The sequence below is a fragment of the Cucurbita maxima genome, unplaced genomic scaffold (genome assembly GCF_002738345.1).
Source record: "Cucurbita maxima cultivar Rimu unplaced genomic scaffold, Cmax_1.0 Cma_Scf00007, whole genome shotgun sequence".
NCBI lineage: Eukaryota > Viridiplantae > Streptophyta > Magnoliopsida > Cucurbitales > Cucurbitaceae > Cucurbita > Cucurbita maxima.
Window position 1 is genome coordinate 2778018 of NW_019272023.1, and position 20492 is coordinate 2798509.

The 20492-nt window shown below is 34.4% G+C and overlaps 2 protein-coding genes and 1 long non-coding RNA gene across 6 annotated transcripts in view; 2 read left to right on the top strand and 1 right to left on the bottom strand.

The window, feature by feature from the left end:
* The window catches only part of LOC111482376, a 23428-nt gene extending 13839 nt beyond the window's left edge, over positions 1-9589 (bottom strand). Inside the window, exons 1-2 of the long non-coding RNA XR_002718198.1 lie at positions 9576-9589; positions 9247-9250 (exon numbers count right to left, since the gene is read on the bottom strand). This is a non-coding gene — a long non-coding RNA (uncharacterized LOC111482376). The remainder of the gene's footprint in view (positions 1-9246; positions 9251-9575) is intronic.
* LOC111482229 (calmodulin binding protein PICBP-like) lies at positions 3946-8178 on the top strand. The gene is made up of 2 exons (XM_023127917.1): positions 3946-4469; positions 4564-8178. Exons 1-2 carry the CDS (start codon positions 4203-4205, stop codon positions 7933-7935), a joined length of 3639 nt encoding a protein of 1212 aa, XP_022983685.1. The 5' UTR covers positions 3946-4202; the 3' UTR covers positions 7936-8178.
* LOC111482270 (folylpolyglutamate synthase) overlaps positions 8980-20492 on the top strand; it is a 13543-nt gene continuing 2030 nt past the window's right edge. For 2 of the 4 annotated variants that reach the window (XM_023127973.1, XM_023127976.1), the window contains exons 1-14: positions 8980-9158; positions 10078-10263; positions 10509-10574; positions 12572-12681; positions 12915-12975; positions 13734-13817; positions 15997-16053; positions 16204-16264; positions 16511-16557; positions 16994-17071; positions 17828-17986; positions 18465-18794; positions 18955-19033; positions 19752-19907. In XM_023127973.1, coding sequence (XP_022983741.1) covers positions 10120-10263; positions 10509-10574; positions 12572-12681; positions 12915-12975; positions 13734-13817; positions 15997-16053; positions 16204-16264; positions 16511-16557; positions 16994-17071; positions 17828-17986; positions 18465-18794; positions 18955-19033; positions 19752-19907 — 1432 coding nt within the window. In that variant the 5' untranslated portion in view covers positions 8980-9158; positions 10078-10119. Of the gene's footprint in view, positions 9163-9823; positions 9965-10077; positions 10264-10508; positions 10575-12571; positions 12682-12914; positions 12976-13733; positions 13818-15996; positions 16054-16203; positions 16265-16510; positions 16558-16993; positions 17072-17827; positions 17987-18464; positions 18795-18954; positions 19034-19751; positions 19908-20492 lie in introns of all 4 variants that reach the window. The other 2 variants (XM_023127975.1, XM_023127974.1) reach the window with 2 other exon arrangements.

Here is a 20492-nt window from a genome sequence, read left to right on the forward strand (position 1 = left end):
TTTTTTTTTTTTTTTTTTCTTCCTTTTATTGTTTCCTGTCAACAAACGGTAATATAGATATATATATATATATATATTTAATATATGGTTCGGTTCGGTTTTTTTTCTCTTCCGGTTTTACTAATATTAAAATCAAACCGAATTTCATCAACGGTAAAAATGGTTTGGTTTGATTTTTTTTTTAATTTGGTTGTGTACCGTTGGTAATTAATTAATATATATTTAAAGCATACTTTTATAAAAGTTTGTCGTCTTTTTGCTTGCATGCTATATAACACAACTCTTTTTCTAAGCTTTCTAAAATCTACACATAAAATCGAGACACGAGGTGTTGAGATATAATATTTAAAGAATATATTATTTATGAAATATATCTTAGATATTATATCTTAATATTCTTTGACTATAATTTATTTTATTATCAATATGTAATTAGTTTATATTTTTATTATTTGTAGGTATTAGTTGCTAGCATGTATCATATTTAAAGCTTATGAATATCAATGAGAACACACATTCGATTCTAATTCTATTTCTATTTCTCATTCTTAATACGAGGTTTGTATACACATTGCCCAACTATAGGCAACGTGAGCCAAAGTTGGTTTGACTCACTCAGTGCTGAGAGTGAGTGTTGCACCATCGCTAAATCTATTGTCTAGAAATTGCAATGGTGACTGTTGATATTTATAAATGGTAAGTATTATTGAATGATTTCTATATTTTTTACTCTTTTTATTCTTTGGAAATTTGTTGTATTTTTTTTTTTATTTTTTAATTTTGAAATTTATCTTAATGGGTTTGGGCCGGAGTCTATTCAAATGAGATGAATAGTAGCGGTCGGTTATACATTATCTATCATTTTATTAGGTTAAATCGTGTAATTTTTAAAAGTTCAGAAATCGAGCATAAAAAAAATTAAGAAACAAATAGAGTTGCATTAATTTTGTCTCGATGCCGTTCTTCTCAAAAGAGTGAGCCAGTAATAAAAAATCCTTAGAAAACCGGAACTCCCCTGTTCGATATGTGAAACTAAGAATGCAAGTCGTAAAACATTTTACTTTCTACTCGAGGAAGCAAAAGCCTCCGCTTTCTGTCGGCGCGAAAGGGAGATTATGGTAAATAGGGTTACCAGCCATGTTCGAAAAACAAAAATCATTACAATAAAAGTAGTTTTTTTTTTTTTTTTAAACTGAAAAAGGCGTTAATCTTTTGTACTAATTAAATTAAAGAAATAGATCTCAATTATGGAAGATTCTTTACAAGTATATATACACGTGGCAAGCCATGATTGGCCTTTGCTTGATTCTTAATTCTTTTGTCGTTAGAAACTATTTTATTTGGATTTGAGAGATATTGTTTTTGGTTTATTTGATTTTTATTCGAGTTCAATAATTCTCGAGGTTCAAAGCTTTGTAAAAATGGAAATTACCGAACATTATTACTTAACCAAATTTATTATTTTTAAGATGAAAACTAGATTTTACGAACACGCACCTTCTCTATTGACCTCACTGTTCCACATTTTGTTTCTCGAAAAACTTCATTTTCTATTTTCAAATATATAAAAAAAAAATTAAATAAGTTGGAGACCATTTTTACTCAAATCTTAAATTTTAAATAAAATTTACAAATATAATTATAATTAGTGATGAATTTACTTTGTATTAATCAATTTTGAAATTTATTAAAATTAGTGAAGGATTAAGTAAAAATAAATAAATAAAAAATTTATTGGATTAATTATTATTATTATTTATTATGTTAAAAAGATTATAATTGAAGCATGTGAAAATTAAATGATGGGTTGGACACGCGAAGGACGCGGAATGTGTAATGGGGAGTGATCATACACACAATCATATCCAATCATTGTCTGAATTTTTTAAATATACAAAACATTAAATTACTCAAAATATAAAATCTTTGCTTATTACTGTTTTCAGTACATTGAATTTAGATGTTTTTTAATTTACACCAAATATAAAATTCCATTTCATTAACATAATAATAATAAATACTTAAATTCTAAATTTTAATTATATTCTATATATTCCCTACAAATATTCCTAGACAAGAATAAAATCGTCCTAAAAGATTGTGTTTTTTTTTTAAAACATAATTTAGTCATACGTTTGTTTAGATAACATTTTGGGTTGAATTAGGTCAGACTAAGTTTTTTTTTAAATCAAATCGATTCGAGCTGATCCAATCACAATGATCATTGCAAACACATGGTAACCATCTCAGGTTATTTCTCTTGCAGCTAACTAACCATCACGTCATTGCCTTGTCTTGCATCACATCATACCACATGCCTATGCTTGTCACTCACTACCATAATATAATAGTACGACCCAACTAAGGTGAGTTACATTGTGAAACAATTTAAAGTTATTTGGATTACAGACCCAATCAATCCAAAATTTTTGGTTGGTTCATAATTTCTTTGACTCAACCCAAACCAATCCATATATATATATATATATTAAATTTATTGAAAATTTGATTTTTTTTTTTTTTTTTTGATATAAGGAGTAAAAAGTCAATATCTTACATATATATTGCAATTAAATAAATGAATGGATTGAGTTGGATTGAATGAATAAAAAATGAAACGTCATTATCCATTGTTATTATTATTATTATTATTATTGAAAAGGAAAGGAATTTGTGTTTTAAATAAATAAATAAAAAAAGAAAAGAAAAAGATAAGTGTGAATTATTTATGGACGAGTCAAGAGCCACAAGTGGTGTGAGGGTTAGGGGCTTGAAAGTTGAAAGTTCCACAATTTGGGGCGTAAATGAATCCCCCAATAGGACCGACTTCCCACACGACGCGCCAATTTTGCTGCACACACCCACTCTTCACCAACTACTTAACTCATTTCACACGAGCCACCAGTTTGGTTCGAATAATTATTTGTATCATTAGATCACACTAACATTGTTAAATAATTGACGATAACATTGTTAACCATCATCTGTCTATACTATAAGCTGCACAGGGAGTGACCACGGTTGCAAAACCATGGTCTTGTCGAGTAAGAGAAAGTATCTTTCTCTGTGTTAAGTTTGGTTAGATTTCTATAATATTTTATTATAGTTTTAATGGTATAATTAATGCGGAAAATCATCTTTTACCTTTATAAACAATTTTTTTTACTGTCAATATATGATATGAACAGAAACGGTTTATCGACACTCCATAAATTATCTATATACATTTTAATGTTACTTGAAAATTTAAATATTTTTTAATGATTTTAAAATTTTTAAAAAGAGAATTTATAAAACTTTTAAAAATTTATTTATGGTGTATTTAATGTGATTATATATATATATACACACGACCACTTGTCACAATCGCACTTTTAATGGCAGTGGACTTGCGATTGTGCGACATTCACTTTCCAACGACAAGTGAGCTAAGCCAATTCGTTCTTACGTCACCTACGACCAAACGATGTATGCTCGAGCCTTTGGCCTCGGTTTTAGGAGAAGGTTGAGATTTTCGAAAGAGACATTGTATAAGCAAGTAAGAGAGAAATAACAACGACTCACATTATATAACCTTGGATAGGGTGCACAGTAATAATTGAATAATTAGAGTAAAACTGAGCTTTCAAGATATCAATTCAAGAAGAAGTAAACACTGGAGCTTCCTAAAGATTTATCTGGTAAATAATTAATAGTGATGTTAAGCTGTTTTACTATATTAAAACTAGACGCTTATAGTAACTAACTGATAGCAATTTTTGCTAACAAATGGTTGACTAGAGCAACTAAAAATAAGATTTTTCTGAACACATTTGTTACTCAAAAACAATATTAATATTATTGTGATGCATGCAAGAACAAGAAGGCCTTGAGCTGTGTTGGTCAACTTGGGTGGAGCCCAGCAAGGGTGGTCAACCAAATTACAGAATAAAAATGTAGACATAGGCCATGGCCTGGCAGGCTTGTGCATTTGTGCAAGTCAAGAAATCCTTTTCTTTACTCACATTCAAATCCGTCTAAAAATTCTCGTCCGCAGACTCCAAATCTGATCAATACAATACGATACAATACCCTTGAGATTTGCTTTCGAGGAACGATTTCAATCGTTTGTTTTCCTCGCCTCCCTTTGAAGATTGAATTCCTCGCCCGATCGTTGTTTTTCCTAAATCTATTTCTGATTCTGGTGTGGCTGATTCGAGAGAATGATCGACGTGGATTCTCATCGTCGGCATCATCATCATCACTCGCAATCGGAAGATGATCGCAAAAATGAAGATGGAATCCCGAACTTGGAAAAATCAACTGCTCGAGAAGGGACATCTGAGTTCAGTTTCGGTATTGTTTCGTCGTCGTCGTCTTCTTCTTCTTCGTCAAGCTATGGAGATTCTACTTCAAATTCTGTTTCTGATTCGTCGCCGAATTTCATGAAGACCACTAGGAGCTCGGAAGCGAGAAGAAACTACTCTCAGGTCTGTCTCAGATTTCGATTTCTTGTTTCTCGAGTATTTGCGATTGATAATGGTGGATTTTGTAGTGAGATATTGAATCTACTGTTTGCAACAGAAATCACTCGCAAGCCGCTCTGGTTCAAAGCCTACGAGGACTATGGCGAGAATGTCGAGTTCTAGAATCAAAAGGACATTGATAAGGAAATCTTCCGATCAAGGAGAATTGCAATCTCCGGTAAGTTCCCGCAGATCTAAATTAGGGAATCGGAATAATGGACAAAAGAATAGTGATGTTTCTGCGGTTTATTCAAAATCAAATTCGGTGATCTCGGGCATAATGTTAACTAGGAAGGCATCACTAAAACCTGTGAGGAAGTTCGCGAAATTGGCGGCTTCCAAGTTTAAGAAATATTCCAAAATGGAAATGTCTGAGTTACATCCAGAATCATGTGTTGAAAAGATGACTTGTTCTTCAGCCCTCAAGGGTTCTAAGTTTTCTGATAACATTGAGATCCAGCCTGGAGAAGAGAAAGAATCTGAAAAACTTGCTGTAAAGAAGATTTGTCCTTACAGTTACTGTTCCCTCCATGGCCATTCTCATAGAAATGCTGCTCCATTGAAGCGTTTCAAGTCCATGAGGAAACGTGCCATGAGAGCTCAGAAAAACAAGACTGAGAGCGAACCACCTTTTCGAGCCAAACAATCTGGAAAACGTAAGGAAGGTATTCAAGCAAGCAAAATGGTGAGTAGAGAAGGACTAGTAGCTAATGAGAACACTGGCAAACCGGTATCCGCTGTAGAGGAAGAACTCTGTCCTAGTGTTCTTATGGATATCGATTCGAAAGGGAAAGATAATTTTGATGCAGGTGAATGCAGCAGCTTGAAGGAAAGTGTGGGCTCTTCTGCTGTTGATTATGAGCAAATGGGATGTCAAAGTTGTCCAAGTGAAGCTGGTGAGAAGCTCAAGGGAGATTTGTCAGCGGAAATGGATAGTCTATCGCGTTCGAGCTCTAGCTCGAGTATCAGCTTAAATATTACAGCAGAAGTGCAGGAGATTAATCCAAAGTATGTCAGAATGTGGCAGTTGGTTTATAAGAATGTTGTGGACAGCAACTCTGCCAATGCTGATAATGAACTACCTGTTCTTCAGGTGAAGGAAACATCAAAGGACGTTGACAACAAATTGGTATTAGACACCAACTCCAGCTCCTTTAAGCTTGTCACCAATATTGATCAGGAAGGAGCAGATGTGAATCCTGATGCAGCTGCCAATAGAAAACTTGAGCTCTTCAAGAGGGAAGCTGTTAAGTTAGTGCAAGATGCTTTCGATAGAATCCTTCTCCCGGAGATTCGAGACCAATCCCCTCGACCTCGTGATGAGAATTCAGGAGAGAAGCTGTGGGGAAGGATTCCGGCTGAAGTTAGAGGATCAAGCTTCTTAATGCCTTCTTCCAGTACTCATTCTGCTGGAGAGGATCTTGCACAAGATCGAGACGAAATGGGAACTAAAGTCGAAAATAAAACGTCCATGGAAGAAAAGAAAACAATGCCAATTGAAAACAGGTCAACAAATAAGTCAGTAGCTAAGGGATGGAGTAACCTGAAAAAGCTAATCCTTCTCAAGAGATTTGTCAAGGCTTTGGAGAAAGTAAAGAAGATTAACCCACAGAAGCCATGTTTTCGACCCCTTAATCCCAACCCAGAAGGAGAGAAGGTTCATCTCCAGCGTCAAACGACAGAAGAACGAAAAAACAGCGAGGAATGGATGCTTGATTATGCATTACAACAGGTTATCTCAAAATTAGAACCAGCTCAGAAGAAGAGAGTTTCTCTGCTTGTAGAAGCTTTTGAAACAGTTCTTCCATTGCCTGGAGTTGAGGCTCCCATCAGGACCAAAGTAGCTCCTCCTGTAGATTCTCAACAAGATCATGGAGTTTCTGATAGAACTGATGAAGAAAATGAGCATCAAAACGGTGCTGATGATACCGTTCTTGGGAATTTTTCGAACATGAAGAACATTTTCAAAGCATCTGCAGGCCAAGCAAACAACATTACCAAGTTAGAAAACCAGAATTCAATGACGTTCTTTAATAAAGATGAAGCAAACTTAGAATATCTTGAGAAATCAGAACAAGATCAAGCTGTTCATGAAACTACTGGTAGAGGGTGGCGGCTAGTCGGGGACATTGCTACTCGCAATCGCGATAAGGTAGAAGAGGAGATCACTGTAAAAGGAGGCTATCCCGTGTCGGTTGATATACGCTTGCCAGAGGTCGAAGATGCCATTTTAGATAGTGAGACCTCCAAGAACCCAGAAGACACTAGCCATCAAGAAGTTTCAGTGAATGGAAAGCTTCTAAAGATTTCTAAAAGGGTAATTGCACGTTTAAACTCGGAACTACTTCATAACGGAGATCTGGAGCCTGACCAAACAATATCCAAAAACGATAGTTCGATCAGCTTAATCGGTGGAGTATCTGATACATCCAAAAGCCTCTCATCAGAAGAGTATGAGACATCAGCAATAGCTAGAACCCTCACTTCCGAAGAACATGAGAAATCGACCGAAGTCAATAATTTCGAACATTGCACCTCAGCAAATGAACTACTAGAAAAAACAAGGGCGGCTATATTCGATAGAAGTCGGATAGCTCAATCGAAAGCTGGTTCCACGCAAGCAGAATCTGTTTCCAGCATTGGTGAAGCAAATGAAACACAGTTCGAGCCAAAAAAGAATGCAAGCATGTGGTTCTTGATATACAAGCACATGGCTTCAAGCATTGATGCTAAAGATGGTTTGAAACCTCTTGTCAGTCAGGAGACTAACAAGGATGAAAAGGAATTTTCTTCAAGAAAACAAAACAAGGAAATGGAAGACGGCTTTGTGAACGATCCAGACGTGAAGCTCCGATGCATTGAAGCAGTAAAGCTAGTAAACGAAGCAATTGACGAAATCCCTCTTCCAGAAAACAGTACCTCACCTGACGATCGATCATTCTCCGACAACTCGAATAGAGACCAAGCATTAGAAGAGAAACGAGACGCCTCCGAAATAACAGATGGAAGAAAAGAGGTACACAATACTACTGATTCTAATAGCGAAGAACGATCGGTGAAGTCTGTCGATGCGAACAGCCAGGAGGAGGATGAAAAAGAGCAAAACTCGGGAAGAAAACACAATCAGCAAGTTCTAAAGAATTGGAGCAATCTGAAAAAAGTGATTCTTCTGAAGAGATTTATCAAAGCAATGGAAAAAGTAAAGAAATTCAATCCAAAACGACCAAACTTTTTGGCTGTGAAGCAAGATGCAGAATCAGAGAAAGTTCAGCTGAGGCATCAAGACACAGAAGATAGAAAGAATGCAGAGGAATGGATGCTTGATTACGCACTTCGACAGGCCGTGGCCAAGCTCACTCCTGCTCGTAAGCGAAAAGTCGACTTGCTCATACACGCTTTCGAGACAGTTAATCCAACAACCAGAAAGTGAGAATCCTACAAGTGATTTACTTCCTTTCAGTTCTTTATTTCATATTATTTTTTGTGTTTGGTCTGGCAGAGAAAAAGGGATACTTCCATGGTTCATATATTGTGAAATTTGTTGTGATTTTGAGAAGTTTGGAGAGTTGGATTGTGAATATGAAGAATAGCATAAGTACTTGTAGATGCATCAGATGAGCTGTATGCTTCACTGTCTTCATCCTTCTTTGCTATATATACTCATGTAGATGCACCAGATGAGCTGTATGCTTCACTCTTAAAACAAAAAAAAATTCTAAAAAATATCAAAAGAATATCTTCACTATTTTTTTTTCAAAAACTTCAAAAATAATATTATTGTTATTTCCACATTTCAAAAATATTAAAATCTTATTTAATTTATTTGATTTTTTTCATAAGGACGTTAATTTCATAAGTATTTTTTAAATTATGTTGAAAGTTTAAAATATTATTGAAATTAGTATTTTACTCAAAAATACGATGTTTATGGGTATTTTTTTTTAATTTAGCAAAAAATATATAAACGATATTCTTTATTGATGCTATGACCAAGAAGGAGGTCTTAGTGGAGGCACCATAAGAATTTATGTTCACGTAGAAATTCGTAATTCCTAATATATTAATTACTATCTACTTCCTACTAATAAATATTTTAAAACATTTACATAACAAAAAAATCAAATTTATTATTATTAATTTTTTATTGGAATATATTTTAATTGTATGGTACCAAAAAATGTTAAAAAATTCCATAATAATTATTATTGATTTGGTGTAAATTTCAGTGTTTTTATTTATATTTTTTTATTATTATTTGTTTACCGGGAGGAGGAAATTACATTTTTACCCCTAAGTTGAAAAAGACGTCAAATGCCCATGAAAACGGTCTCTCCTTTCTCCTCCTCTCTCATTCTTTTTGTCTCAATTTTGTCTTTTAACAAAAACAAAAATTGTATTAAAAAATATTTAGTATTTTTATATACAAAATGTGGATGAAAATATCAATATTTATGGGGGAAAAAAAAAAAAAAAACGGAAATTTAACCATCCAAATTTCATCCTCAGACACCAGTTTCAACGGCAAAAAAAGTACGGACATATTTATATTATATTGCTCCAGATTCGGATTCTTGCTCATGGCGGCTTCGCGCTTCTAATCTCCCCAATCTGAGTGCAGCCCTTACTCCTGTTTCTTTGCATTTCTGCGTTTCTGTATGTATAACTCTTACTTTTTTTTTTCTTTCGCTCTACCTGTTCTTTCTGTGATTTTGTTTATTCAATGTTTAGCTTCATCATCTACTTTACTCAATCGGTAGAGGTAGAGGTAGAGTGAGATGGAACTGCTGCTTTCTTATCCTTATCAGTCGATGCTTCGTCTTGTAGTGAGAAATTAAAGAATAGGTTGAAACCTAAGTTTGAATTTGTACTTTCTTCTTCTGATGTGCAAAATTATTAGGGTTTTGTTTTCCAATCTAGCTTAAGAACACACAATTCTTCCTCTTGTTCTCATTATTGTTGAATATTGATTGATTTATAATCGGCGCCTTTGGAATTTGAGAGCATTTGATCCCACTTGAAACCACTGGTCTCTAGAATAATGGGTGAGTGGTCCGAAGTTGTTCCTCACACAATCTCATTCTCAAGATATTGAATTTAGAAAGCCATCTATTCATTAGAGCGTTAGCACATGCTTGAAGTTTTCCCTCCTGCTTATCTTTCTTTAAACAAAACCCAATAATCACTTTGGTATAAAGCCTTCATTTCTTTAGTTCTTCCTTTTCTCTACTTCAAAATACCCAATAATCACTGTATTATAAATTACCAATTTCTCAATATTCTCTATGCCTTGCCTCCCTGATGCTTGCACTTGCTCTTAGGTTCCAAAATACTATTACACTTTAATGGGCCTCGTGCTTTAGAAAACCCTGGATGGAATAGAATATCTTGGAGGCTATTCAGTAAAGCACCATCTCTTTCCTTCTCAATTCTCCTCTCTCACCTCTCTCTTGTTTTGTGAGGTTTGTGTACTTAAGAAAGATTTGGTGTCTTCTTTGGCACTTCCTCAATATGATTTTTGATTATTGATTTCAGAATTTCCGAAAATCTTATTTGTTTTTCAATGATGTTATAGGTTTCTGAAAGGTATAGAGGCTGTTGCTTGGGAAAAAAAAAAATGAGAAACAATTTGCCTCAGTCATCTTCCTATGAATCTGCTCTGGAAGCACTTTCGTCCTTGATAACACAGAAAAGTCGTGGAGCAATGGTTCCAGTAATCAGGAGCAAGACGAAATTAGAAAGGATGAGAAAGTACGTTGAGGTAACACTTCTGACATCAGACTCTAATGAAGAAATCATGAAAGTAAACGTTTCAACATTGCTGATCTGATATTGTGAATATGTGATAAAAAATTTGTTGGTCAAATTATTTAGCTTGATTGCTCTTTTTAAATATTTACTATTGTCACAATAGAGAAGAGTGGAAATGATCATTTGAGTTTGCCTATCATAATACTTGAACCACTTTATAAAGATTAAATCATAATGCTTATGTTTCTTTTGCAGATTCTAGACCTAGAAGAATGTGTAAAGAAACTAAAAATTATTCACGTGGCTGGAACTAAGGGAAAGGTATTCTATTTTCTACCTTTAATATTGCTTATACATATTGCAGGTGAGGAATAAACTTAGGTTAGAAGATCATTGGAGTATAGTTTATTTCATAACCTCTTTTTGCCTCAATCAATGAAAATTTTATGTTATGGTATTTATGTCTTTATTAATGAATGAATTTTTTTTTTCATCAAAGACAAATGAAAAATCCAACAAAAGGAGCCAACTAAAAAAGAAAGAAAGAAAGAAAGGAAGGAAGAAAGATGAAAGGGAATAAGCCTCCCGTGTGTTTTACTTGTGCTCAAGGCAGCGTGAACTACCCGAACAAGATAAGGAAGGAGCGAAGTAGTGTAAATTGCAATGAAGGGCATGGAGGCGTTTTTCTAATTTTTTAAGTTTAATCCTAATTTCAATTTTTTTGTGTAAGTTCTTTAACATAATGTTACTGTAGGTCACATATGGGGAAAGAGAGTAAAAATATGTACAAAATAGCATGAGGTTAGGGAGGGAATAGTTTCAGGAAATAGGTAGGGGCTACTAGCTTGTTTTACTTCTTTGGGGATTTTGTATCCATTGTTAATTGAATAAGTTGAGTCTTGATTAGGACTTTGATGGGGGAGGTACAAAATGTTACTACCTCATAAAGGACCGTTGATGTAGCAAGAGGATTTAGAATGCATGGTCTCTGATGGTGTAGAGGGAGGGGAAAAAGGCAAACAGTTGGATATGTGATGGTTTTGGGTGTGGGGCAGTTGAGTGTAGTCGCTAATGTTTGATGTAAAGAATTATGAAGTGGATAGATTTTCGAAGCCTAACAATTCAAAATCCACAAGATGAGTCAAGAAGAGAGGAAGGGGGTGATATTGATAGTGTTGAGTATTTCTGGATAGGCTTTAGCATGGTATTGCCTAATTGGAAAATGTCTGACTGAATAATATTTAGACCACGTTTCAATTTATAAAAAAAATTATTTATGTTTTCCTGTTTTGCATCTCCCACACTAAAATGGGGAAAAAAAAAAAACTCTTACTTTCTTTGCACCTCTCGCTTAAGTTCTAGAAGGCTGTCTCACTCTTTAAAAAACACCCGGGAAAGTATTGGTTGGGGACAAAGAACTTGAGGGGCAACTCTTGTCTGTCTTTGCCTCACTTATTCCCCATCTGTTTGTCCGAGACCTTTCTTGGAAGGTTTAAATTGGTGTTCCATTTTATTTCATTAGGGATAGGTATGGGTTGGAGACTCCTTTTAGTATGAAGGAAATCAAGAGGGCGTTTTTTTAGCTTCGATGGGAATAAGGTGCCTATCATGAGCTTCACTATGGCCTTCTCTAAGGAAAAGAAAGATATTAAGGAGGAGGAGTTGGTTATGGTTTTTATTGAATGTGATCATGGTCACTATGAATGAGACTTATATAGAAGTATGCATACCTGGAGAGGGACTTTGCAATTTTTAGTCTCTTCATGATCTTCTAGCACTTGAGATGAATTTTTCGCAACCCTCTAAAGCTAGGGTTTGGATTTTGGTAATATTTCATACTATCAATGAAATATGTGTTTCCCAACAAATTCTTCTCAATGCTTTGTTTTTTTTTTTTGTTTTTTTTTTTTTTCTGTTAATTCCTCCTGTAATAAATTTTGTTGGTAACATTTCATTATGTCAATGTGAAGTATTTTTTTTTTTTTGTAAAAAATGACATGTTATCCATATTCATTTTGCATTCATACTTTTTTCTTATCAATACAATGAATGAGTTGGCTAGTTTTCATGCTACAGTTTTTTACATAAGTTTCGTCAACTAATGGAGCGAACTAAAAATGTATGAGAAAATTTGTGGGCCAATATTGTGATGGTCTAATGGCTCTCCAAAGTAAAATAAAATAACTTTTGGTCCATCATTCATATCTTGCTGGTGCAGAAAAAGGAACATCAATACCTGGTTAAAGAATAAGCAGGGCCTCAGTATTGCAGTATTCTTTAATTCTCTTTTCATTTTCACCTGATCTGTATGAATTCAGGGTTCCACATGCACCTTTTCTGAAGCAATTTTACGGGAATGTGGTCTTCGAACTGGACTTTTCACTTCCCCTCATCTCATTGATGTGCGTGAGAGATTTCGTATAAATGGGTTAGTGTTGAAATATATGTTGGTATTTAGCAAAAAACATGTCTCAACTCACCCATCCCTCTCTTTCTATTATAAAACACAAACATCATGTACATGTGACACACTGAGAAATTATGAGGAAGCTCTCCGTTTACTTATTATTTTCAAGCTCATTAACTTTGTTGAAGTTGTATTTCGTACTTTATCTAATATATATATTTTTTTTACAATCTTACTTTGAATGGAACAATCAGATTGGATATATCAGAAGATAAATTTCTGCATTACTTCTGGGCATGCTGGAGACAATTGAAGGTATTGTTGCTATTCCTTACTTCAATTCGATTCTCTTTGAAAGGCATTTGATGCAGGCTCTAGCTAAGCTTTTTTGCACGGTCATGATTTATAAGAATTTCAATGAGTATATACATCATTTGCATGTCCAGATGGTTTAGTCAACTGTAGATGTGCACGGAAAAGTATCAAACAAGAAAACTACTTCTGCCTTAACCAACTTACCCACATTGGTACAGATCCACATACAATTGGTCCAGTTCATAATCTCTTGCATCCTCTTTGATTATTGATGAAATGTTTTGATGATGTTTCCAAGACAAAAACAGAAAAAAAGCTAACTTGTTGAGTTTATTTGGAATTGACGAGTCAGTCACTTGTGAAGTTAGATGCACATATATCAATCTTCTAGCATTTAGGAGGAGTGCGTTGGAGTAATAGTTGGAAACAGAGTTTGTGAAAACTTCAATATTTGAATAGTTCAATGATTCAGTTGAATTATGTGTGAATAATAAATTGATATTTTGTCTTATACTGGCTGAGATTCTAGCTTGTGCTTCAATATTCTTACTTTCTGTTCCTTACATGGCATAGCTATCTCTGGTGTATTTTCGTTTCCTAATTTTTAGGAACATGAAACAAAATTTTCATTCATAGATGAAAAGAAAGAAAAAGATAAAGGTACAAATTACAATTCAACGATGTGTGTGCCTAATTTTTCTTTTGCCAGTATGCAAACTACAACCTTCAGTTTTGTGATTTTGGGTGTTAATTTGCAGGAAAGTGTTACAGAACATCTGCCAATGCCTGCACTATTTCAGTTTCTTACATTGTTGGCTTTTAAAATATTCATAGATGAAGAGGTAAATGACTTTAGTTTCAGTTAATATAGCTCCCATTTTAAACAGTCTAGGGGTAGTTGCAATGTTGCTTTCATTCCCTTGTTCTATTTTTGCAAGAACTTATGATTTATGCAAGAATTGAACATCTTGAATGTCATGGACTTTTAATGTCATAGCATGATATATGATCTTTCGTACAATTCACTATCTTCTGTTACTAGCTTCTCTATTCCTTTCCAATATATTATTATGAATGGTGAAAGAATAGAGACGGCAGAGAAGTAGTCCTCTGCAAGCTTAAATAGGTTTCTTCAAACCTATTAGACTTTGTCCTCCCAGAAACTAATATGGCTTAGTGTTCTCTGGCATAAACTTTCTTTGACTTGGAAGAAAGCCTCGTTTCCTGAAGGGTGTTTGACTCGTTGATTTAGTCTGTCTCAGGTGGGATTTTATTATAATTTATTTGTCGTTGCTTAGTTGGAACCAAAAAGCTTATGAAAAGGATGTTCATAAAAAGATTGTGCGTAGTTCCATTCAAACTTGAAATCATTTACATATGACACAAAGTGATAAAAATAAAGCACCAAAAGCCAAGTTCATTTCCTTTTCTTCTTTCAATGCACCATCTGGTGACCTTGCATCTTTAATGTCCATTTCTTCTTCTCCTTCTTCTATCATCATCAACACTTTGATCAATGTTTGTATATATATATATATATAAACTTCAAATAACTCTCATGCTCAAATTTTGTTTTAGCTTATGATAAGTATTTATGATACAATGCCACATGTCAAAAATTTTGAGATACATCCAAACTAACGTCTTGCCAAAAAGGATATTTAAAGTCAATTATGATGCAAAAACACTTTATTTTAGGCAGAGTGCTTTGTTAGTTTTCATTCATTGAGTTGGAGGAATCCATAGGAGGCCTGCCAAGATGAAGAAGACTGGCTACTGCTAAAAGAAAAGGGAGGTCCACCCGCCTACTTAAGAAATCCGAGACCTGTTGTAGGAGAGAGGCAACTTGATTGATAGGGAGAGGAGTTTGTATAAATTCTTTTGAGATAAGTGAGATTAAATCTTGGATTATAGACTTTGGTACACTACCTTAGTTTGGATGTCATCTACATACACTAGAAGCACTGTAGTCTTGGATTATAGACTTTAAATACCATAAGAATATTGTTATCGTTGGTTGCCGACTTAAATAGACAGCTCTCACTATGTGATGTGAAGAACACATTCCTTCACGATGATCTAGATGAGCAAAACTACATGAGTACTCCCCTAGGGTTTGAAAAAACTCGAGAAGTGTTTAGACTGAGAAAAGTCAAGGAGATCACTCTCTTTATCAAAAGCTCAGAAGCAAAGAGAGCTACAATGCTTCTAGTGTATGTAGATGACATCTTAGTCACTAGAGATAACGAAGAAGAAGAGATTGAACTTGAGGGAAATTGATGAGAGAATTCGAGATAAAAGAATTTAGAAGGCTAAAGTACTTTCTCTGTATTGAAGTCGCATACTCAGCCCAAGACATCTTTATATCACAACAAAAATATATGATTAATTTATTGATGGAAATAAGAAAAGGCAAATGTAAACTTGCGCTAGTGCCAATTGATCCACATAAGAATTTGGAAGAGTCAAAAGAAGAACTTGTGGTGAACAGAGAGATGTGCTGGAGGATGGTGGCTTATATGTTTAGCTCACACTCGACTAGACATAGCATACTCGAGTGTATATTAGCCAATTTATGCATGACAGACAAGAGTCTTTCATTATTAGGGACAAGTTTGGAATTTTTAAATTATAAAAAGAGTAAATATGTCCAAAATTGTTTCTCAACTATTCCACCATTTAATATAGCGTAGACGTGTTTGATAATTGTTAGCTAAATGTACATGAGTGTCCAACACGTGTGGTTTATTGAGCTTAATAAGTGTTTAACATGTGCCCAACAAGTATGGAACTTATATTCATTTTGTCAACTAATGATTTTCGTAGAATCTACTTGTTTTCTTCCTACTAAAGAAGCTCCCTCACAACCAGTTAACAACGTTTTAAACCTGATCAATTTGATGATTAGTGTTTCTAAACATGTTCAAGTAACTTGGATTAGAGAGTTACATCCTTCTTTTCCTTCTTGTTTGCCTTTTTCCTTTATTTTTCATTATGGAATTATTGATTTTATCTCAATAGGTTGATGTTGCAATTATTGAAGTTGGTCTTGGGGGAATGTACGATTCAACAAATGTGGTATGCTCTGCCTATTAGAATTGGTTTATTCCAAAAGTTTTTGAGATTTTTTTTTTTTGATAAGACAAAAGTTTTTGAGATTGAAAACTTTTAACTATGAAATCTTAAGATTAATAAAAATTGATTGATCAATTGGTGGTTATTGTGCAGATAGAAGAACCTATAGTCTGTGGCATCACTTCGCTTGGGATGGACCACATGGAGTTATTAGGCATATCTATCTTACTAGTCATGATTTTCTACCTTAAGCTTTTTGGTTAAAATTTTTTAATGTTAATTTTTGGGGAAAACCATTCAAGCATGAGATGGAGATGGCTTGCAGTGTGAATGCTTGAAACAAACTAATGCTCCAATTGTTATAAATCTGGTTTGAGCATCAATGCAAAACAAAAAATGAATTACCTGTGAATTTAAGTTGGTTGCTTCAACCAGATTCTGACATTGACACATGTTTCAGGAAACTCGCTAAGCCAGATTGCTTCGCACAAGGCTGGAATTCTCAAGGTACAGTGTCAATGTAAGCCTTTGCAATAACATGATTTTTTATTTTGTTCTAAATATGACCACCTAGGACAGGCTCTCATTGTATATCTCTGTTTGGGGGGGGAGGGGTTCCCTCTACCCTCGCCATTAGGCTGTTCTTGTCCTTTTTTCAGAATATACCATTTTGATGTTTCTTGTAAAAAGAAAAATAAATATGACCACCTAGGACAGCATTCTTTCTTACTTTAGAATCACAGTTTTGAAGAATGAAATGCACAAATATTGCACCAAGTGTTATGCATGGCTGTTGCTTATTTTTCTTTAGTGGATTAGTGCAATATTCTTCTTTGAGTATACAAAATTGCAGTTTTAAGAAAAAAAATATAAAGATATTTTGTGCCATGCTTGATTTTTACTCGTATTCTAAGTCAGCTTCACATCTTGTATCCATGTAAAGCCTCGAGTTCCTGCATTCACAGTACCACAGCTTCCAGAAGCAATGGATGTTATCCAGAAGAAGGCACGTGAGTTGATGGTAATTTTCTTCCTTTCAAGACAAGATTCGATGCAACTCAAGCTATCTTTGGCTTATAAGCAGCTTCATGATTCTCGAGTTTGCATGTTAATACTCGTGAATTTTGAATAAAATCATGAAATGAATTTCTTTTTCAACTAGATTTTTGAGCAAACAATTAAGGAGTGAAATACTTGTAGAGCTTTCTCTGAAAACATTCAAGAATCTTGTAGTTAAGAGTCTTAATGCATGTTATAACAGTGATAAAAGCCTCGTATCATTGTGTATTGTTATTAGTAAAGCCCAGACACATTGATCATCATTTTGTTGAATTTTCTTTGGTTTTATCAGAAGAAAGTCCTCCAGGTTAATGCTTGTCGTGTTCTCCTTCAGCACTTTACTGGATTCTACTTTGCTCTCTGGTTCTTATTGTTGTATCATGCATGAGCTCCAAGCTATTTTGTAACTATGGTTGATCTTCCATGCACACCATTAGAGATCTTCTATGTAACTCTTTGATATCCCCTTATACTTCTGTATTTCTAAATTCAACGAAATCATCTCTAATCCCAACTAACAAATAAAGCCCAAACATAGCTGAAGAGAATTTCATAGAGATAGGCTAAAATTCTACTTGCGGTAGTACAAGTTCAGCTCTCAATATTTCAAAGTATTAATAGAAATGTCTAGAATATAAAATGTGCACATTTTATGTGGGGTTATGAAACTCATGATACGGAACTTCATTGGACATTGACCTATGCTTACCGATTGCAGATCCCATTAGAGGTAGCTGAACCGCTTGACCATAAAAAGCTAGATGGATTGAAGCTTGGCATGTCTGGTGATCATCAGCTTGTTAATTCTGGTCTTGCTGTTTCCCTTTGTAAATGTTGGCTTCAGAGGACTGGAAACTGGGAAAGGATGTTCCTAAATGTTGGTCTGATCTTCATGTTTTACTTTATGCTTTACATGACGTTTTTGTTGATGGTTTCTTCTTGAATTGTTGGTCGAGGCATTTAGGAAATGGGAGAATATAGTGACTGGAGGTGTTAAGTTGCTTGGTCTGTTCTTCCCCCCTCCCTGTCGACATGCTTGTTGTATATAATGTTGTATATAATGCATGTGCTTCCCCTGCCATACGTGCATGCATCCCCATTTATCAGAATGAAATTTGGATGATATCATAAAATGTTTTATGCGACAACTATTTTATCTAGGAACTAGAGGATTTTGTGTCTACTCTTAATCAATGTTGAGTTGATCTTTTCCCTTCAAACTGCTGCAATCTTCTTTCTTCATTCTTCCTCTTCTTTTTTTTTTTTTTCTTCTCTTTATTATTTTTCTTTTAAAATTTATGCTCTAAAACATAGATATTTAAGCCATTTCACTGTATGTCTTGTGCGAAAATCAGGGTTTCAAAGCGGCCAAATTACCAGATGCATTTCTTAGAGGTCTTTCAACTGCAAATCTTTCTGGGAGAGCACAGATAGTTTATGATTGTTATGCATCATCATTTAATTCTTCAACACAGTCTGAAAACTCGAATGGAGATTTAATATTCTATTTGGATGGAGCTCATAGCCCAGAAAGCATGGGGGCTTGTGCTAACTGGTTCTCTAGTGTTGTGAAGGGAAATCATAAGTCGTTACATTGTTTTAGTGCTGAAAATGTGGACAGAGATTCGGGAAATGATGATGTAAAAGTCCTGCAGGAAGCTGAGTCCACAAAGTTTTCAAAGCAGGTAATTTCCACAATTAACATTGTACTGTGGCATTTGAGATTTCTTTTCAACGTTACTGATGAGTCCCTCCCATTCCAGTTTTTTACTTCAACTTATTTTGGTGACTTATTAAATTTTGATGATGTAAAAGACAGTTAAATTAATTTTTCCTGGTCTGTAGATTCTCCTATTCAATTGCATGGAAATGAGAGACCCTGAAATCTTATTTCCACGACTTGTGAATACATGTGCTTCCTCAGGTATTATGCTTGTACTCGTGTTTTTATTTTTTTATTCGGCTTTTATCAACCTAAATAACCCATAGATAGCAGTTATAATCACAATCCAATTTTTCTTCCCCTTACGCATAGGTGTACCTTGAGCCATGTTTTCCTCCACTTATGGTGCATAGGCCGGGGATTGAAATCTTCACAAAAGACATCCGTTGTTTTCATTAAGATATATACATAATATGAACTTTTTCACTGTAAAAAAGCGAATGCAACATGATATATTAATGATGTCATCGTCAATATTGCACATAATGCGCAGAGATAACAGAAGTTGGGGATTCTTCTTTCAGATTTTATCTAAGATGTTCAACTTGTAATGGAGAAGAGTCCATGCAAGTTGCAGTAGGCAATTTAATCCATCTGGTCATCAAATTTATGTTAAGGATCTAACTACCTTATGGCATGGTATCTTGCTGAGTGAAGAGGTCCGTGGTGATTTTGCAAAGCTGCTGATAGAATTTTAACACGCCGATCTATTTGTATGTTTAACAGTGGTTGTTCTAAATAGTTTTCGTTTTCAGCAGCACAATTTGAAATCTTAACATCGTAAAAGGTGTCCTTCTGTTCATTATAACTGGAAAAGTGGTTAACAGGGATGCTCTCATTTATCTTTACTTTCAAGTCAATTTTTGCCGGGTTTTGAGATTTTGAACCCATTTTTCTGACTTCGATCTTTCATCTTTAGGTGTTCATTTTTCGAAAGCCCTTTTTGTCCCTACCATGTCAACATATAGCAAAGTCTCTTCCAGTAATTCGGTGACTTCGTCAGATATTATAAACAAGGACTTGTCGTGGCAGTTCAACCTCCAGAAACTTTGGGAGAAGATTATGCATGGGAAGGGTATTGTTCCTTCTCTTTTTGCTTCAAGTCGCACAACAATTGATTATATTATGTTCGTTCTTTGTCTATTTTTCATATGCTGCAGTTATAACTGTCATGCATACTCCACTGAAGTGGGGAATGTTTGTTTAATTCCAATCTGGCTGCAGCTGAAATACTTTCTATTAAAAAAGAGGTGATTAACAGAAATTCTTTGAATTCTTTCATTGGAATATAATATATATTGAATCGTTACAATGATCTGTAATATGAAATAACCGATAGTAGGTGCAATTGATTGAGGGAAACTAAACTGTCAGTTCTTCAAATGAAATAAACCATTGATTAATAAGCGGTAAGGTTTAGGCTGTAGCAGGAAGTAAGTTCAAAGCTTTTTTAAAAAGCTTTGTTGAAGTAAAGCTTGGATTTAGGGATGGAAAATATGTAGAAGTTACAGGTCTCACTGTACTGATTGCATTATTACAAAAATGAGAAAATAACCGACTTCCTTGGGGAAGTTCTTTAGATTGAAAATCTAAATTTCTATCGAGAAAAGAAAAAATGAAAGAATACAAAATGATAAAAAAAAAAAAAAAAAAAAAAAAA